This window comes from Ceratotherium simum, chromosome 17 (assembly GCF_057802395.1).
Source record: "Ceratotherium simum simum isolate JZ-2026a chromosome 17, ASM5780239v1, whole genome shotgun sequence".
Lineage (NCBI taxonomy): Eukaryota > Metazoa > Chordata > Mammalia > Perissodactyla > Rhinocerotidae > Ceratotherium > Ceratotherium simum.
In genome coordinates, this window is record NC_141916.1 from 12,819,800 (window position 1) to 12,838,367 (window position 18,568).

Sequence of the window (18,568 nt, forward strand, 5' to 3'; positions counted from 1 at the left end):
CACTGTCACCTTCTTGTATGCCATGCACATGCTTTACAAAATTGACCTTTAAATCTTAACTTTTCTTCATTTTACAGAAGAAACTGAAGCAGAGAGCAGCTAAGTAACTTGGTCAAGGCCACAGCTGGTAAGTTGGCAGCGACGAGACTAGAATGCCAGTCTGTCCAGCACCAGTCCTCGTCCCTGTCCTTCAGATTCTTTGGAATTTAAAACTCCTCCTGCCACCATACCTAATCTTTTCTCCCCCACCCACCACTTAGACTATGATGGACTGAAGGGCTTCAAGTACAACAGGAAACTAGAGCAGATCTAGGAGAAATTTTCCTGTTGCGGTGGAAGCCAAATGATCAGTCAAAAATGCTAATGCAGTAATTTTTTTTTTAACCTTCTTTAGGTCATGGTCTCCTTACTAATAAGGCAATGGACCCTCTCCCTAGAGACATGCACATAAATTTTTGCATAATACTTCGAAGGATTCACAAATACCACCTCTCCCTCCAATCTCATCAGTTGTCTTTCCACAGGTCCATAGACTCCCCCTTATATATATATACACTCTATTAAAAGGCCTAAAAAAATAAGCTAGGGTCAGACTTTTTTTTTTTTTGTGAGGAAGATCAGCCCTGAGCTAACATCTGTGCTAATCCTCCTCTTTTTACTGAGGAAGACTGGCTCTGAGCTAACATCTATTGCCAATCCTCCTCCTTTTTCTTCCCCAAAGCCCCAGTAGATAGTTCTACGTCATAGTTGCACATCCTTCTAGTTGCTGTATGTGGGACACGGCCTCAGCATGGCTGGAGAAGCGGTGCATCAGTGCGTGCCCGGGATCCGAACCCGGGCCGCCAGTAGCGGAGAGAGCGCATTTAACCACTACGCACTTAACCGCTAAGCCACTGGGCCGGCCCCTAGGGTCAGACTTGATGAGCTCTCTAGTGGCGTGGGAATAGGAGTGATTAAACAGCAATAAAGAGGCTATTTTCCAAATTGGGTTATCTCACTATTCAAGAAAAGATTAAAAGGAATAAGGAGGTACTAAGATGCGGGGGCGGGGGGTATGTTTCTGATCCAATACAACATTATTGTGTGCCCTTTCTTCCAAATTTCTTGTATCAGACACACAAATAGCAAAAAATAAATAAATAAAAAAGAAAGAAGCAACACTCCAATACACTTTTTTTTTTCCTTTTTTACTTACATTAAATACATCGGTAAATCAGCAGTCGCATTCTGTTACCACGATTGTTATGTTGGGAGAGGAAGAAAGGGGAAAAAAGGCAAATGCTTTCTTAAAAGCAAAAAAAAAAAAAAGGGACACCCCCTCTTAAAAAAATCATCAGAAGAAAAAAATGAAGAGCTGGGATATAAAAACTAAGATCCCCAAGCCCAACAGAGCTCAAAGGAAAGCAGAAGAGCTGGTAGGAAGTAGAAGGAAGGCAGCAGATAGGCCTAGAAGCTAAGGCCAATCCTGTTCCTAAGGGGGGTGGGGGAGGGGACAAGAAGTCTGGAGAAATGGTTTCCCAGCCCCAAGGCAATGAAACATCTTCACTCCTGCTCCACCGGGAAAGCTGCAAAGAGAAAGAACTTCATTTCTAAGAGACTTAAGAGAGCAGCCATCCTAGTTCTTCCACTGGTAAGAATGCACTGCGTGCTTTTAGGGGCTAGTGGGTGCTGGGAAAGGAAGGGGAAAATGTATGTGTTTCAGGGCCACGGGAACTAAGGCTGCCCCTGGAAAAGGAAGGGAATTGAGGCCCTTAGGCCCTACACTGGGTCCTTCAGAATCTCAGCTGCTCTGGGACAGAAGGCAGTCTGCAAGCCAAAAGGGCAGAAAGATGCCAATCCTAGGTCACTGACGCCTCTCCTATCTTACTTCCCCCAATTTTCCCAAAACTCTGGGCTGGAACAAAAAGGAATTTAGAGTTCTCTCTTGCCTTGATGGCTTCCCAAAGACATCCTAAAATACCTAATGAGGGATGTGAAGAGAGGCTAGAGATTTAGAAAGGACCAATGTCCTCTGGTGATATGAGACAGCTGTGAGGGACCTTCAGTGCCCGTTGTTCCCTGTCCACAGGAACAGGTGTTTTGATATAAGGGGGCCACAAGTAAACCTCTGTGGTACAGCCCCTAGTGGTACATGGATTAAACCACTGGTTACATGGGGGGTGGGTATGAAGATAAGCACAGAGGGACTAAACTGATGATACTAACAAAGGAGAAAAGAAGTAGGGTGTGATGGGAGGTGGGGGACAGAACAGACTGTACAGTGGGAATAAAGATCATACGTATTTACAGGGAAGTAAAAAAGACATGGTAATGGGTGGATCAAACTGAATGTGAACCTGGGAAAGGACAGAAAATTCCTCTCTCTGGCCCAGCTCCTCTTGGTTCCTCTACCCTGGCCTGCACTATCCTGAGACCACTCTCCAGCTGCTCATTTAATTCCCCAGGAAAGGCAAAGCTATACCCAAGAGCTAGGATGGCAAGAATATAGGTTAAGAATCAGAGTTGGAGGAAGCTAGCAGTGGAGATTGGGCTTGAGTAGCTGCCACTGGTCCTGTTCTCTACAGCCCCTCCCAAACCTCATGTACACCTCAGATTCCATTTAATTAAAAAGGTGAGAGGGCAGGTAAATCAATCAAAACCTCCATAAAACAAGTATCCCAACTGAACTACCGTCAATTAAAGTGCAAACTGCAGGGGATATAGTGGCTGGGGCTGAGGCCATCTAAAGGCCAGAGAGGAAAAAAATGCATATGTATAGATCAGAGGATGGATATCAGAAATTGGTCCCTCCTCTGATTAGATCACAGCAGAGCCAAAGATGCAGGCAACCAGTGAAGATTCTTTGGAGGACTCTGGGGTCCAGAGTCTCCCCCACTGTGGGGGAGAAGCTACCTAAGAGGCTGGGTGAGGGGAAACTAGGCCTTGGAAGAGTTCTAGAGCCACAGATGACACTGCATCTCCACCTCCGCCCAGTTAGCTAACAACACGACTCCCATCTGTTGCCCAAGAGCTTGCCTTCCCATTCTCAGCTCTACCTAGAAACACCCTCCACAAGGCCAACTCATGGATACTGCAGTGTTTTCAAATATGGGAAACTCCAACCAAATAAAAACAAAAAGGAAATGTTTCCTTACTCTCTCTTGCTTTGAGCCTTACTCTCCCCCAGGGCCCTTAATGTGACTGAACTGGAAACCTCCTTCCTCAGTTCCTGGGTTCACCACCTTCTCCATCCTGGGGAGAGGAGGAAAAGGGGATCAAGAACAGGGATTGACCAAAAGCAGAAGGGGAAAGGGCAGGAGACAAAAAATGTTTTCTGAAAAAATGGGGAGGAGGAGGAAAGATAAGTAGGTCACTGTCTTGCATCTATAATACAAAGTGAAGAAAGTTTGTTTTGGAAGGTAAGTCCTGGGGGGGATCTGACCCCCAAGCCCCAGAGTAGGGGTAGGAGGCCAGTGGCAACAGCTGCCTGGTGTTGGTTGCTGAAGCGTTAAAAAGTGCCATGACGGAGCTGTCAGGAGGCAGCCCTTGGGAGCCAGGGCTCAGTGTGCTGTTACCGTAGGGGCTGTGTGCTGAGGGGTGGGGATGGAGGTTATTTCTTAGCTCTCATGCTAGCTCCATACTTGTTTGCTGCTAGCGACCCCCTCAGTTGCTACAACACTGGCTCTTGTTCTGCTGGGACTGCTCATGGAGATCCACAACCCGGATTCGGCCTGCTGCACCCCCTGGATTCTGGGGTTCACTCTTTGGCAACTTCTTAGCTAGAGATAAAAAGAGAAGGGAACAAAGTATGGTAGATTTTACTCCTCCCCCTAAAAGACTCCCCCCCATTGAGTGGGGGAGAATTAGAGGGGAAAGGGGAAATATGAGAAATTAAAAGAATGTTCTGAAGAGGGGAGGGTTCACTGTCTGTAAACTACATTGAAGACGAGGGGGTTTAAGCTGCAGCCAAAGGATGGAGGTCACGATGGAAAGTTAAGGTATTTCCATACCTAAAGTTTTCACAAGAGGAGACACTCCCATCCATCCTTATGACTTGGGTTAGTGATCTTGCCCAGAGGCAAGGGAAGAAGACAGGAAGACTTCAGGCTGCTGTGACCTTACCTATTGCCAGGAAGAGGTCGTTCACGTTCATAGCTGTCTTGGCTGAAGTCTCCATAAACAATAAGCTGTTGTCATCTGCATATGCCTGGGCCTCCTGCAAGGGGTGGGGTGTAGTGGTGCTCAGAATGTAGGGTAGGAACAAATACTGCCTTTCCGCTCCCATGTAGCACCACTTGGCAATATGCTAGGTTCCCTCCCCTTAACTGTCCCTGGTCCCAAATTTTGGTGACGACTCCCTCAAGGATAACCCATGGTTTAGACCACTTAATCCAACAAACATATGCCAGGAATCTTTTTTTTTTTGTGAGGAGATCAGCCCTGTGCTAACATCTGCCAATCCTCCTCTTTTTTTTTTGCTGAGGAAGACTGGCCCTGGGCTAACATCCATGCCCATCTTCCTCCACTTTATATGGGACGCTGCCACAGCATGGCTTGCCAAGTACTGCATTGGTGCACGCCCGGGATCCGAACTGGCGAACCCTGGGCCGCCGCAGCGGAGCCTGCGCACTTAACCGCTTGTGCCACCAGGCCAGCCCTGATGCCAGGAATCTTAATTATGGGGGAGAAGATAAGTTGGTTGGAGCTTTTGGGTTCTGACACTTGAATAGTCCCTTACCTCAAATTTAATTGCTCCCTCCTTCCTGTTTCACACTGGTACCCCCACAGCTGGTATTCCCCTACCCCTCTGCTCTGGAATTTTCTTCTGACTCCTCTAAAATCTCCTGCATGTCATTATGGTCACAGTGTTGTGGTATTTAACTTGGTGCAGAACTGGGGAATGAGATGATGAAAGTCTTCAGATGAGGCTTTCCGAGAGGACAGGTTTGGATAAGAGGTCCCAAGCACAGAGAGAGTGTGTTAGAGAGGGACTCTGTAGGCCATCTTACTTCATACTCCACCATGCGCTTGTTGGCCAGGTCAGCTTTGTTCCCCGCCAGGGCAATAACGATGCTGGGACTGGCTTGTCGCTGTAGTTCTTTTACCCATGTCTTTGCTCGGGCGAAGGTTTCCTAGGAAAACATGAGGAAAAGAATGAGTGGGCTGGAATGACTGCCAATCTAGGCCAATTACCTTCAAAACTCAGTCTCAAAACTCAACTCTTCTAGGCGGCCTTCCCTCACTGAAACCACCTGTCTCTGATCATTCATTACCTCTGTCTTCTCAGCACTTGGAAGCATAATTTGTACTCTTATTTTGCTATTTCAAGAACTGGTTTTCTCTTCCCCACCTAATTTAATTCCTATAAATAAAAGCAAGGATAATCTTCTCAGCTCACTTACCTGATTAGTAATGTCATAAACCACAATTGCAGCTTGGGCACCTCTGTAGTACATGGGGGCCAAGCTATGGTATCGCTCCTGCCCAGCTGTATCCCAGATCTCAAACTTGACTGTTGTGTCATCTAGACAAACAGACTGGGTGAGGAAGGCCGCTGTGGATGAGATAACGAAAGAGAAGTTGTAACTGGGAGGATGAATGGGAACACCCCACCTCCCTTCAAAATATCTCCACTCTCAGTCTAAGACCAGTCATGACCCAGGCCATTCACCTACAAGAAAAGGTTTAACGATCGCCTTCTTATATATAGGTCCTGGAACCAGCATTAAGACTGCTCTTGGCTAAATCCTTCCTGCCAGAAGTTTCTCTAGCTAAGGAATGGGGGCACATCATAAGCTATGAGGGATAAAAAGAAGAACTGGCACTTATACCAGAGTCATCCCTCTTCTAACCAAAACAGAGGAATAAGAGATAACAACAGAGATCATAAGCTTCAGATAAAAGTTACATCAAGAATTGATTAGAAGGGCCGCCCCGTGGTGGCTTAGTGGTTAAGTGCGCATGCTCCGCTACTGGCGGCCCGGGTTCGAATCCCGGGTGCACACCAACGCACCGATTCTCTGGCCATGCTGAGGCCGCGTCCCACATGCAGCAACTAGAAGGATGTGCAACTATGACATATGACAATCTACTGGGGCTTTGGGGAAATAAATAAATAAAATTAAAAAAAAATTGATTAGAAGATTTTAAAGCTTGATGGGAGGTCCCACCATCATCAATATTATTTGGCTGTTACTTTTTCATATAATCTTCTGCTGGTCCAAGAACAAGGTGACCAGTAAAAGCGAGGAAGAAGTAACATGGGAGTTCTCATAAAAGATTCTTTATTGAATTAACACACTATCTTGGGGGTAGTGGCAGGAAGAAGGTAGCAAATGCGGGAAAGGCAAATGCTCTTTATCTTTTGTATTTAGTTCCAGCCTCTCTTTTTCCAGGTATGTGCACCAGAATCATATAAGGAGCTTTTCCAAACATACATGTCTACACTGCCACCAACCTCATTCTACCTCTAATACTAATCAGTACATTTAGGGTAGAGCCCAAGCATGCATTGGATGAAAATGCTCCCCCCGTGATGGTGATGTACATCTTTGATTAAGAATCCCTGCTCCAAACCAATCCTGCTCAAGATGACAGTCAACTGAACGCCACTGGGATTAAGATGAGAGTGGGAGGAGAAAGACTGAGATAAAGAATTAGTGATTTTCTTGGTGTGCGAAGGTCAACTTTTCTAACTTTCTTCTAGGAAGCAAGAGGATGAACATATACTTGCTTTTTGGCATTATGGCACTTTTTTTCTGTTTTATAAAGGATTTCCATTATGGGGAGCTAAGAGGGCCAGCTCCACAATCAGGTCCCTAGATCTCCCTTCAAAAGCCATACTAAGCATTGAACCTCTTCCTTCCCTGAGGTACTCACCTCCAATGGTGCTCTCTTGGTACTCATGGAACTGCCCTTTGACAAAACGTAATACCAGGCTAGACTTCCCCACTGCAGATTCACCCAGCAGGACCAATTTGAACTGGCATATTTTGCTGGCTTGGGGCTGCCCATTGGGCCTGGCTGTGCTTCTGCTAGTCATGGCTAGATTATCAGAGTGGGAAAGGGTGGAGGGAGGGGGATGCCACAAAGCGGCAAAGGGGGGAGGGGGGAGGGGAGGGGACTTCCAAGCTTCAACAGTCCTGCAAGAAAAAAAGTAGGTAAAATTAAACACAGGGCCATTGCAGCTACAACCACTTTTTAGAGAAAGGATAGAATCTCTTCATTTCTTTGCTCCTATGAGGAGGTAACTTAAAATTATCCTTTTTAAAAAAAATTTTTTTTTAAGCTTCAGTGCATGGTTGTGTATCCTAGTTGTTAGTTTTTCGTTCTCTATGTGAGCCGCACGCAGGATGACAACTGACAGACAGGTGGTGTGCTTCCACGACCGGGAAACGAACATGGGCAGTGGCAGTGAGAGCACCAAATATTAACTACTAGACCACCAGGGCTGGCTCCAAAATCATCCATTTTTTAAAAAATGGATTAAAAAAAAACATTAAAAGGTTACACCACTGAGAGGGTCCCAGGCAGCTGACGCTCAGTGCTAAGAGTGGGGAACAATAAAATAAGAATTATAGCTGAAGTAGAGTTTGCCCTACCATATAATCCCCAACTGCCAAGAGAGCTGAAATAGAGACTGAAAACTGTGTGAGTTTTTAATCTCCTACTAATTCCCCACCAGGTCTTCAAAGAACGGCAAATTGATCAATTTTTAGTTGGCCTGAAGAACACCCAGATCCACCAATAAGTACCCTAGATCCTCAGTATCTCCTTGGTATCCTGGTGCTGGTTCCACCCCCCAGGCCCCTGCTCCCACTTTTCGAGCTTTCAAAATGAGAGATTCACCCCAGGGGTGTGGGATAAGAGTCACCCTAAGGGTAGAGGGGTAGCTTCTGGTTCTGTGTGCTTAATAATGACCAGTCTTCTTGATATTTCTGAAAATCTAACCAGGGTCCGACTGCCAGAAAATCTATCCTTTCTGATTTCTTCTCAAAGGTGAGTAGAGAAACACAACCAACAGACCACATTCAGTATCAACTCTTTCACTTTGCTTCTGCCATCTCTCGGAGTCTGAAAGTCTATCAAGTCTAAGAGTCAGTAGGCTTGACCTACTCTCAACTTGCAGCTGTCTTCCTGGTGCCTAGGGATTAGATTACCCTCCACACTGAAAAGGCCTAACAGCTCTACCCCTCCAAATTAGAGGCAGAGAAAGGTGTACCTTCCAAACACATGCAGGAGTCTCCAGAGGATGTTATAGGGGATAAGTCTTCAAGCAATAAGTATTTCATGAAAGAATAAACTGAATCACCTTTCTACTTTCCAAGAGGCTATGAAAGCTGGTAGTGGAGGAGACAGACAAAGAGAGAAGTTGGGACTTGAAGAGTCTAATCATCCAAACCTGAATATATTTCATCATCCTGACCCTAAGGGGAGAGGAACCATGAGATCCCAAGAAGAGTTAGCATGATCGGAGCATGCAAAACCTCTCTCCAAAACCTAAGCCCTGCTTGGGTTGTACCTTGCTTGTTCAAACTAACCTTTCCCTTCTTCAAGGTTGATCCTAGTGACCCCAGGGCCGGCCCAGCGGCGTAGCGGTTAATTCCGCGCGCTCCGCTGCTGGCGGCCCGGGTTCGGATCCCGGGTGCGCACCAACACACCGCTTGTCAGGCCACGCTGTGGCGGCGTCCTATATAAAGTGGAGGAAGAGGGGTGTGGATGTTAGCTCAGGGCCAGTCTTCTTCGGCAAAAAAAGAGGAGGATTGGCATGGATGCTAGCTCAGGGCTGATCTTCCTTACACACACACAAAAATCCTAGTGACCCCACAAACATCATACTCTATGGCATAAGTGGGGAAACATTATTTTGTCATTATAGCAAGCTGATTTGGAGTCAAATCAGGATTAAAAATTTCTGCAATCCTAGTAAAAACATAAAAGACAGTAAAATCATACAGGAGGCAGTGCAAAGGAACAAAGGCCATGGAATCCAATTCAGTGGGTTTATTTTAAAGTTTTGCTTACTAGCTGTGAACCTTTGGGCAAGTTACTAAATCTGTCCATTCGTTTCCTTATCTGTAAAAAGGGATAATAGCCTTATGAGCACCTACTTCATAAAGTTGTTGTGGGGAATAAATGAGATAATAAATACAAAGAACTTAAATAAGTATTTGACAAAAAGTGCTAAATGAATATTGAGCTACTAATCTCATTATTAATATGACATCAAGAAAATTTCTCTGTCCAAGCCTTACCTTCCACCTTTACAAAATGGAATAGCTACCTCATGGAGTGACTATAAGGATTAAGTGAAAGATGTGTTTAGCGTAGTGCTAATAAATAAGACAGATATTGTTATTTAGCGGCCTTGATTGATAGAAAAGATCAATTTAATATATTAAAGTATATCTCAACATTAGTTATCAATATATTCCTAAAAAGCAGCCATGATATGAAAGAGGTAGAGAAAAAAACAGAAAAAACAAAAATGTAAAGAGGACATTAACAAAGGAATGAGATAGAAGTGAGAATTCAGAAAAGTCCCAAAGGAGACTAGATTAAGACAGAAGAATGTAACAAATCAGTCTGATCCTACTGGGAATTTTGTAGTCCCCTAGGCCAGAGTCCTAACAATCCAGATACACATGTGCCATTTTGTGATGAAGTTTTCATTGGTCTACGATGAAATGATGAAAATAAAGACGATTTAGGAAGTTTTTCTTAAAGCTAAATTATTCAATTTTAAAAGAGTATCCTTTATAACAAGATTTCTAACTTAGTATCAATTTTCTTAGTATCAATTTTCTCTCAAAGGTAAATACATATATTGCATGGGAAAACCTCTAAGACCTATTGTTAAGCAAAAAAAAAAAAAAAGTTTTAGAACAAAACACCTGGTTGGATCCTATTTCTGTAAAACAAAACAAAATCCTGAATAGAGGGGCCAGCCCAGTGGCATAGCAGTTAAGTTCATGCACTCTGCTTTGGGGAGCTGGGGTTTGTGGGTTTGGATCCCGGGTGCAGACCTGCGCACCGCTTATCAAGCCATGCTGTGGCAGGTGTCCCACATATAAAGTAGAGGAAGATTGGCACAGATGTTAGGCCAGGGCAGATCTTCCTCAGCAAAAAGAGGAGAATTGGCAACGGATGTTAGCTCAGAGCTAATCTTCCTTGAATGAATGAATGAAGGAACAAATAAACAAACAAACTAATAAATAAATATCCTGCACAGAAAAAGGTATGGAAGGATACATACCTATCTGTTAACAGCACCTCTGAGGAGAGTGGTACTGAGAAGGGTGGTATGTGAAAGATTCAGATTATTTCATTCTACATAATTCTTTCTTTTTTAACAGAAAATATATATTTTCAAAGTTTTCTAAATAACTTTTTTTAATGCTTTTAAAAAAATAATGGTGTTGATAGGCAATAGTAAGCTTTCTAAATATCCTTATGTGGAAAAATAAAAACCCCCAAATTTGAATTAATTGGTCCATGAAATCCAAAAATCTGGGAACCAGTGCTGCAAGAAATCAGTATTTTTTTTTTTTTAAAGATTTTATTTATTCAGTTTTTTCCCCCCAAAGCCCCAGTAGATAGTTGTATGTCATAGATTCACATCCTTCTAGTTGCTGTACGTGGGACTCGGCCTCGCGTTGGACGGAGAAGTGGTGCCTCGGGGCGCTCCCGGGATCCGAACCCGGGTCGCCAGCATCAGAGCGTGCGCACTTAACCGCCAAGCCACAGAGCCGGCCCAAGAAATCAGTATTAATTAGCTTCTTAACCACTAGTCATAGTTCTTTAGCTCTTTTCATCCTCAGACCGTTAGAGCAGTGTTTCTCAAACTGTGGGCTGTAGGCCAGTAGTGACCTTGAAATCACTTGGTGGATCATGATCAGTATATTTAAAAAAAGAACAAAAAACATCAGGTGTTGCAAATAATAAGCATTAAGAATCATTTTGTGAAAATGTTTCACTTGTGTGTATATGTACACACACTGAGTTACGATGTAAAATGTTTTTTTAATGAGTTGTGATCAAAAAAAGTTTAAAACAGATTGCTTTGGAGAGGCCTGACACTGAAAGATGGGTTGGTAGGGATGGGAGGAAGTACAGTCTCTGACCAGCCTATAGGCTATGGTTACTACTAAAGCACTTCTGGATGAAATTAAGATGAGGGCTGAATATAGCTCTCCAGGGGTCAGAGGATTCTCCAACTCTGCTACTAAAACAATGGAGCAATTACGAAAATGGGAAACCAAACTAGACAGAGGCAGTTCCATGCAGTGGTAAGGGCTTTGGAATCAGGCAATCCTGAGTTTTAGTCTCTGCTTTTCCAGTTAATCCCCTATGATCTTAGGCTACTTACTCCCTTTGCCATTCTGAGCCCCAGCTTCCTTATCTATAAAGATCTTGGAGACAGGGATAGGTGAAAGTAGCAAACAACAGAATTTGAATTCTATTTCAAAGTTCTGGGTACATTTAAGAAATTAGTTTCTCTTAGGGCTTCTCAGCATCTGTGAGGATGAATTTTTTTTCTTTTTTTGGGATGAGGAAGATTGGCCCTGAGCTAACATCCGTGCCCATCCTCCTCTATTTTGTATGTGGGACACCACCACAGCATGACTTGATGAGTGGTGCATAGGACAGTGCCTGGGATCCAAACCTGCGAACCCTTTGCCACCGAAGCGGAGCGTGAGAACTTAACCACCATGCCACTGGGCAGGCCCCTGGATGAATTATTTTCAAAAACATATTTATGTGGTACTTCATACACGTTGTTTCATAGGAAAAAAGGATAGGCCATCATACCTCTACACTTTAAAACAGAACACAGATGACACAATAGGAAAAGAAAACCCTACAAACGATAAGCTGATCAAGTTTCCTTTAGTTGACATACATATACTATACTCTTAAGAAATAACAGGAAAAGTTACTAGATTCTTCGACTTACTCCCTCACATTTTTATCTATTTCAAAGCATGTGATCCAAGGGGCAGAAAACTAAGCCTCAATGTTACTATTCTACAATATGAAAACACGGGAGTTAGAATGGACTGAATTCTCATGGGCAGACGCCTGGGAAAACAGTAGGGAGTTGGATAAGTGGGAAGATAGGAAACAGTCACAGACACACTCAGGTTGCAAAGCCCTTGTCACTAACCCCTACAGAGGGTAAGTCAAGCCAGAACCCAGACACAATCAGAAAACTTTCTTGCTACTAAGCAACCTTGGGTTGTCAGATTAGAAAAGACTACCTCCCACCCCAATGTGTCACCTCAAGAATATGTCCTGTCTTCCCTGTTCACAGTAATTGATGCGCTGCCTATCTCTGTGCCTTGATCTTTAATCTCAAAATGTTTATAAGTGTATCATGTTTTCTGTGTAATAACTAGACTTTCAAAAGATCAGGTGTACAGAAATGAAATAATATGTCTAAGACTCATTTGATTTCTTCCCTATTCTGGTGGTGATTTTTTTGCTAAGAGTTGACACTGGGCAAATGATCCATTCCAAGGCAAAAAATAAACCATAGCCAGTCAAGTTGGTGTAATGATTATTACCTTCTAACCTGAGGCAAAAAAAGAGAGGAGGTTATTCCCTTCAACCCTTTCAGGTCAGAAGAGAAGAAATCAGATTTAACTTCCCTTAGAAGTGGAGCTCCACGGGAATGGCTCATCAAATGACCACTAACTAGGGAAGACTGAGGCTTGACCATGGCATCAGCCTGCTGGGGAGAGGGAGGGGGAAGACAAAGGGGCAAGTTCTTTAGTGTGAGCAGCTCTCCCAGCAGTACAGGAAAATATGAATAGGAAAGGTTTTTAGCCTGCTGATCCCAGCTAGAGCAAGACTCCATTCCTTAGTCCCCCTTCCACTTGGTAGCTTTTCGTCCCTATGCCAACTACACACAAAACCTCCAGAAGTCTGTCACCTATCAATAGAGACTGAGTTCCAGGTATCTAGCCCCTGGACAGCCCACTCCCAAATATCAGCCCTATAAGGTCACTTTGCTAGATAAGAGGCAGTCTAGAGGTCACCTAGTCCAGTCTCTGTATTTTACAGTGAGGAAACTGAGGCAAATAAAAATAATCAACTTGCCAGGTTACCTTGGCAACCATACCTCTGAAGTAAGCAGGAGCTTCTGAACTGAGTTCTGCCTCTATTCAGTTTAAGTATTTCCTTTGGGACTAAAAACAAGTTAGGAAGACCTAAGTCTTCCCTGGGAACTGGGATCCAGTCCCATGGCCTTCTGACAGAAAGACTCACTCATTACTATGGCTCTCTAGAAGGTCTTGACCAACCCCAGCCAGGACAGTTGCAACAGGAGCAATTCAATGGAAGGTGATAGGGAGAGAAGTGTTAACTTTTGCATGATTCAATAGGCCTTGGGGTTAATGTGAGAGATTTATTGAGTAGGGAAGATAGGGCAGAAGCTAGTAAATACCTTCAACTCTCCAACTTTGTTTTGACCCAAAATTACTAGAATCTTGGACTGAGAGTTCCACTATTTGGCTCAGCTCTTTCATCGTGTTGACCCAATGTTAACCAATGAGTCACTGGCTTAAATGCGAGTCCTTCCACTTCCTGCCTTCTCCCTTATATTTCCCCAAGAGGCAAAAAGCATACTTATCTCTTACCAGCATGGTAGTACAAACTCCCTATTATTGACCTAGGAAAGATTGGAATGCCCTTCCCCACTGTCTGCCTAGCAAACTCCTAATGCATCTTTAAGGCCAGCTCAAATGTCACCTTCTCTGTGAAATTGCATAATTACCCTCTCACCTCAGCAGAATTCATCACTGATACCTCTGGGTCCCATAGTATTAAGACTGTATTTCTATCACAGCATTTATTACATTATATGAGTTAATTGTTTGTATCTGCCTGCTCTGCTAAACTATGAACTTCTCAGTAAGTGTGACTTTTTTTTTTTTGAGATCAGCCCTGTGCTAACATCTACCAATCCTCCTCTTTTTTTTGCTGAGGAAGACTGGCCCTGGGCTAACATCCACACCTGTCTTCCTCTACTTTATATGGGACGCCACCACAGCATGGCTTGCCAAGCACTGCGTTGGTGTGCGCCCAGGATCCGAATCGGCGTACCCCGGGCCGCTGCAGTGGAGTGCTTACACACAACCGCTTGTGCCACCGGGCCAGCCCCATATGTGACTATTTTTTATGTCATCTTGAATCTCCAGAGCAGAGCACAGTGCCTGGCCCCTAGTAAGTGTTCATTAAATGCTCCCTAAATTAATTAAGACCAAAGCTATCCTGCTTTCCTCCTCCATCTACTCCTCCCCGCTGTGCCATCTGGATAGATTCTTACTCAGTTCCATTTGGGAATGTTTTTAACAGGCCTCAGAGAACCAAATCTCTTCCTTTCTTCTTTGTGACCTCCCTTGGATGGAGGGCCCTCTTGGGACCCAACCCACAAGGTACTGTTGCAACTCACATGGGCTAACTGCTTTTCCTGTCACCCGTTACTATGCCTCAGATGGCCTAATCACACCAAATATGTGGCCCTCCCACCCTAACACTGAAGCAACTGTGGCTAAAAAACAAAGTTCCCCGAATTTTTGGTTGATGTTAAGTGTTTAAAAAACTTTGGGTCATTATTTCTGTTAATTCCTGAACTTGAGAAACACAAGTTAAAGAAAAAAAAAAAATCATACCACCACAGAGCTAGAGGACACTCTGAAAAGGTACCCAGTGCCCCTAACAGAAGCTACAACCTGGCCCAGAAATCTGCACACGCTTTGCTCACCTGGGTGGCTCCTTACTCAGCTCAGTTACTGTTCAGTCAATGACCAAATCTTTCCTAAAACACTCTTGGGAAGTGGGAGTGTATTGCGTAGGGTTTTAAGGTATCCTTCCTCCTAAAGCGCTGTTGCATTTCCTTATTTTAAGTTCACGGTCTCACACGTTGGTTACTTTCCAATCTGAAATGCCTTGGGATTAGAGAGCAGGCTATATACTTGCTTCTCCTACCCTATGCCTCCTCAGAAGTCAAATTCGTATCAATGCATACAAACAAGCAAACTATAGAAGACCAATCCTTGCTCATGGGCAAAATAAGAGGTAGAAGACATGAGGTATGACTTCAAGGGCAATGGGAAAACCCTCTTCTCCAAATATATTTTTGTAACTCCAGGTCTATGTTTGAAATTCTATATTGATAATTCCACTCCTCAGCTCCCTCTTAAGAAGCAAAAACTCTTGGAAGAATTAATACTTTAAGTGACTATTTGTTACTTACACCTTAATATGGAGCGATTCCAGATCATTTCTTGAAGGTAGGCTTTGAGTAAGGGGAAGGTGGAAAAGACAAAAGGGATGTACAGAAGAAAGGGATAGGATACCACCAAGATGTAGAAAATGGCAAAGCCTAGAGAAGATTAAGAACACACACATACATCTACACAGTATTTCTAGGACTGGCTTTGCAGGAGAGAAAATAAAAGCTCCTGGGGGGACAACATATCGAGGTTTCTGAGGGCACTGTACAAAGGCTGGGCACATTACAGGGTTTCTAAGGCCAGGAAGGACAGATTCAGTTAATAAGGTGGTAGTATGAAATGTCCCAGCTGTACTGAGCTTTAGAGGAAAACCAATTTCAAATCCAGAGAAACTTGGGAGCTTCTCCTATCACTATAGAAAGACAGATACAGGTGCCCCTTAGAAGAATCATCATCTTCTTTTGGGATAATGGAAGGACAGTCATATAATCTGAACATGCAGAGACCATGAACCAGAAGATAGAGGTCTCAAATTCCTCACTTTAGCAGAGATGCTAATAATTCTCCCAAACAAAATGATTCACCCCAACGCTTCTTTCCTACCATAAAAGAGAAAAAAGTTTTGGCCATCTATTTGGACATTTCCTAGGATACCCAGTGCACAACTGGGGTGTGTGTGTGTATTTAAGGAGGTGAGAGATAACACAGAGTAGAGCTCTCTATTGGTTGAATTCGATAGAAGCAAGACAAAATGAACCATGAAAGGAGCATAGTAAATAAGAGAGTATCATCCCAGAAGGGAAAACTGTGAAAAGAATGAGAAACCAGAGTTTGGTGAGAACATGAAAACAGAATTGCCTTTAGTGGCGCATCCCCCAAAGCGAAGCAAGATTATTCTGATCTGCTATCTCTTATCTCTGACCTTTCTCAATGAAATATAATGAGTGAGGTATGTGTGGGAGGATTTGCACTTTTTACACTTCTGTACAGCTTGAATATTTTAAAATATGTACATATTACTTTTGTAATTAAGAAGAAATGTAGTTATAAAATACAGTGGTATAAAAGGGAAAAAGGAGGAAGTAAAATAAGAGAAAATGCAATAAGTTCCAATGTATGGGGGACTACAGAGGTCAGCAGACCATTAAAAATATATGGGAGGAGGGGACTCCTGTGCCTTGGTAATCCAGCTTCCTTTTCTCTACTCATCCCCTTCCCAAGTGCCTCGCTGTTTGACCCAACTTTCCAATAGCACAGAAACCTGGGCTCCTAAAGAAGTGGACAAAGAACAGAGGTGATGCCAACCTTCTGGAATGGAATTTCTCACTCTTCCCCAAATCCCTTCCTCAGTGATATCACCTCATAGTTCCAGGCTTGGTTCCACCTAACCATTACCTGCCTGGGAAATACCCAAGTTTGCGTCCCACAAAAGTTTCACCAACTGTGGTCAGAAGATCTCTTGATGGCTGGGGATCCCTGAGCCCCTTTCCAGTGCAGATAATGAAATCGCTGATTCCCCACTTCTAGGTCAGAGAGATGGTATCCACTAGAGACCACATTATTAAGTGGCAAAGAAACGGACAAACATCCCTCAAACCCAACTTCTTAGGTTTTTCACAGGACATGAAACAGTAGGTAAGACGCACACAGAGACTGCAGCCTAACCCAGCTGAGGCCAAGGGAAAGTGTAGGGGCTGAGTTTGGAACAATCACAGAAAAAAAAAATGACATTGTCTTCACTGGCTACCCCGGGAGTACCAAAAAACTTCAAGTTACCACATCTCAACACGAATGGGAACAAAAGAGTGGGTACTCCCAAGACCCAGAGCCTCCAGCCCACCCTTCAGCATTCCCAGAAGCTCCGATAACTGACACCAGGCCCTGCTTCCATTTCCCCAACTACCTTAGCTTCTAGATCACGAGAGCTCTCTTCGTTTGCCTCAGTTCTCCCTCACTGAACCCAAATCCCTCTCGGCTCAACTGTGGGGCGTAGTTATTTTTATAACAGTCACTTTCCCTGAAAAGAATGCCTCTTACCCAGCTAAGAACCCTTCTCCGGCCCTTCCAGTGAGACACCTCAGGGAGCCCCAGCCCGGTTACCCTCGGGGCCCGGGCGTCAGGTCTGACCCCTCCTCACCTCCCGGCAAATGGGCTTACCTCACCGCCGCCCCGTCCCTTTCCCAGCTCCTCCCTCTTCGGCGCTGCTCAATGAGGCCTGCCCCTGCCCTCACACCAGCCCCGGGCCTCCCGCGCCGGCCCCAGCCCGGCCGCCCACAGAACCCGGCCGCCTCCCGGACTCACCAACTTTGCGCTCCCAGCCCGCCCGGTCCCCTCCTCAGCGCCCCCATTAGGCCTGCCGGGGCCCGGCCCCCTTCTCCCCTCTCCAGTGGGCCGCTCTACCCCATCGCTGAGGCCCAGACCCGCCTCTGCTCTCGGGCCAGGCCGCTCTCCTCTCGCGGGCGCTTCCACCCCTGCCCTTGTGGGCTCCATCACCCCGGTACCTGGGGCTCCGTCTCCCCCGTCGGGCCCAAGCCTGTGTCGAACAGACAAACAGCTACGGCTCAACCAAACCCTCCTGCCCCTCCTCCTCCTCCTCGCCCTGGGCGGGGGCCCCAGCCAGTAGCACGATTACCCGCCTACCACCAAGGGTGGGCTATGTGCGCCCTAATCCGCCAATCCTCTGGAGAAGGGCGGGTCTCTTTCGGGGCTGTCACCAATGAGTACGAGCAATGGACTCGACAGGCGGGGCCCCAGACCAATAAGGAGAGGGAACCCTTGATGATGGATAGGGTGAGGAGCCATAAAAGCGCGAGCTCCCCGAGACAGGGGGCGGTACACTGTTGACAGGCGTATTTAGCAACCAATAAAATCTCGACACCCTCATGACCCCGCCTTTTGACTCATAAACATCTAATCAGGTGAGTAATGGGGGCGGGTCAAAGGGAAACTTTAACCAGTACTGCGAAAATTCAGGGCTTGAATGGCAGGCAAGGCGGGGCTGAAAGAGGCCTTAGGAAGGCCGCCCCTCCCCTGGATTTGGCGGGGGCTGCCTCTAGCGCCCCGCCCTCTATGACAAATTCGCGGGTGAAAAGGGAAATACCTCTCCCGGGGACCCGGAGCTTGGGAATTGAAGTAGCCGTCACGTCGGTGCTTCCTCTTTTTAGTGGGACAGGAGTCTTTGGGGTGGCCAGCGGCAGTCTGAGATGTTTTTTGGTAGGGTGGGACAATGTCAACTCCATGAAGTGGCAGCTTGCAGAGGCTTTTGCTCCTCATAATAATTTTTCGTACAGACAGCTGACATTGTCTGAATCATATGCAAATGTGAATAAAGTATCTTTAGAAAACTTTGC

General features: G+C 45.0%; 1 protein-coding gene across 2 annotated transcripts; it reads right to left on the minus strand.

Annotated features, from left to right (window-relative positions):
• Positions 1-1,168: 1,168 nt before the first annotated feature.
• RAB5B (RAB5B, member RAS oncogene family) lies at positions 1,169-17,824 on the minus strand. Of its 2 annotated transcripts, XM_087442258.1 has the most exons (7): positions 17,520-17,672; positions 6,859-7,121; positions 5,382-5,533; positions 4,989-5,111; positions 4,102-4,195; positions 3,621-3,758; positions 1,169-1,565 (listed from the first exon to the last, which is right to left on the minus strand). In XM_087442258.1, the coding sequence occupies exons 1-6, from the start codon at positions 17,564-17,566 to the stop codon at positions 3,643-3,645; spliced, it is 795 nt and encodes a 264-aa protein (XP_087298384.1). In that variant the 5' UTR covers positions 17,567-17,672; the 3' UTR covers positions 1,169-1,565; positions 3,621-3,642. The 2 variants fall into 2 exon arrangements, with proteins under 2 accessions (XP_087298384.1, XP_004429279.1); XM_004429222.3 differs by lacking the exon at positions 17,520-17,672 and adding an exon at positions 17,720-17,824 and having other exon boundaries at positions 1,169-3,758.
• Between the last annotated feature and the right edge of the window lie 744 nt (positions 17,825-18,568).

Coding starts and splice junctions, on each gene's coding strand:
- RAB5B (XM_087442258.1), bottom strand. CDS start 17,566: ATGGGGGCGCTGAGGAGGGGACCGGGCGGGCTGGGAGCGCAAAGTTG. Junction 7,122..17,519: donor GGGCTGGGAGCGCAAAGTTG/GTGAGTCCGGGA, acceptor TTTTTCTTGCAG/GACTGTTGAAGCTTGGAAGT. Junction 3,759..4,101: donor CGACCTCTTCCTGGCAATAG/GTAAGGTCACAG, acceptor TTTTATCTCTAG/CTAAGAAGTTGCCAAAGAGT.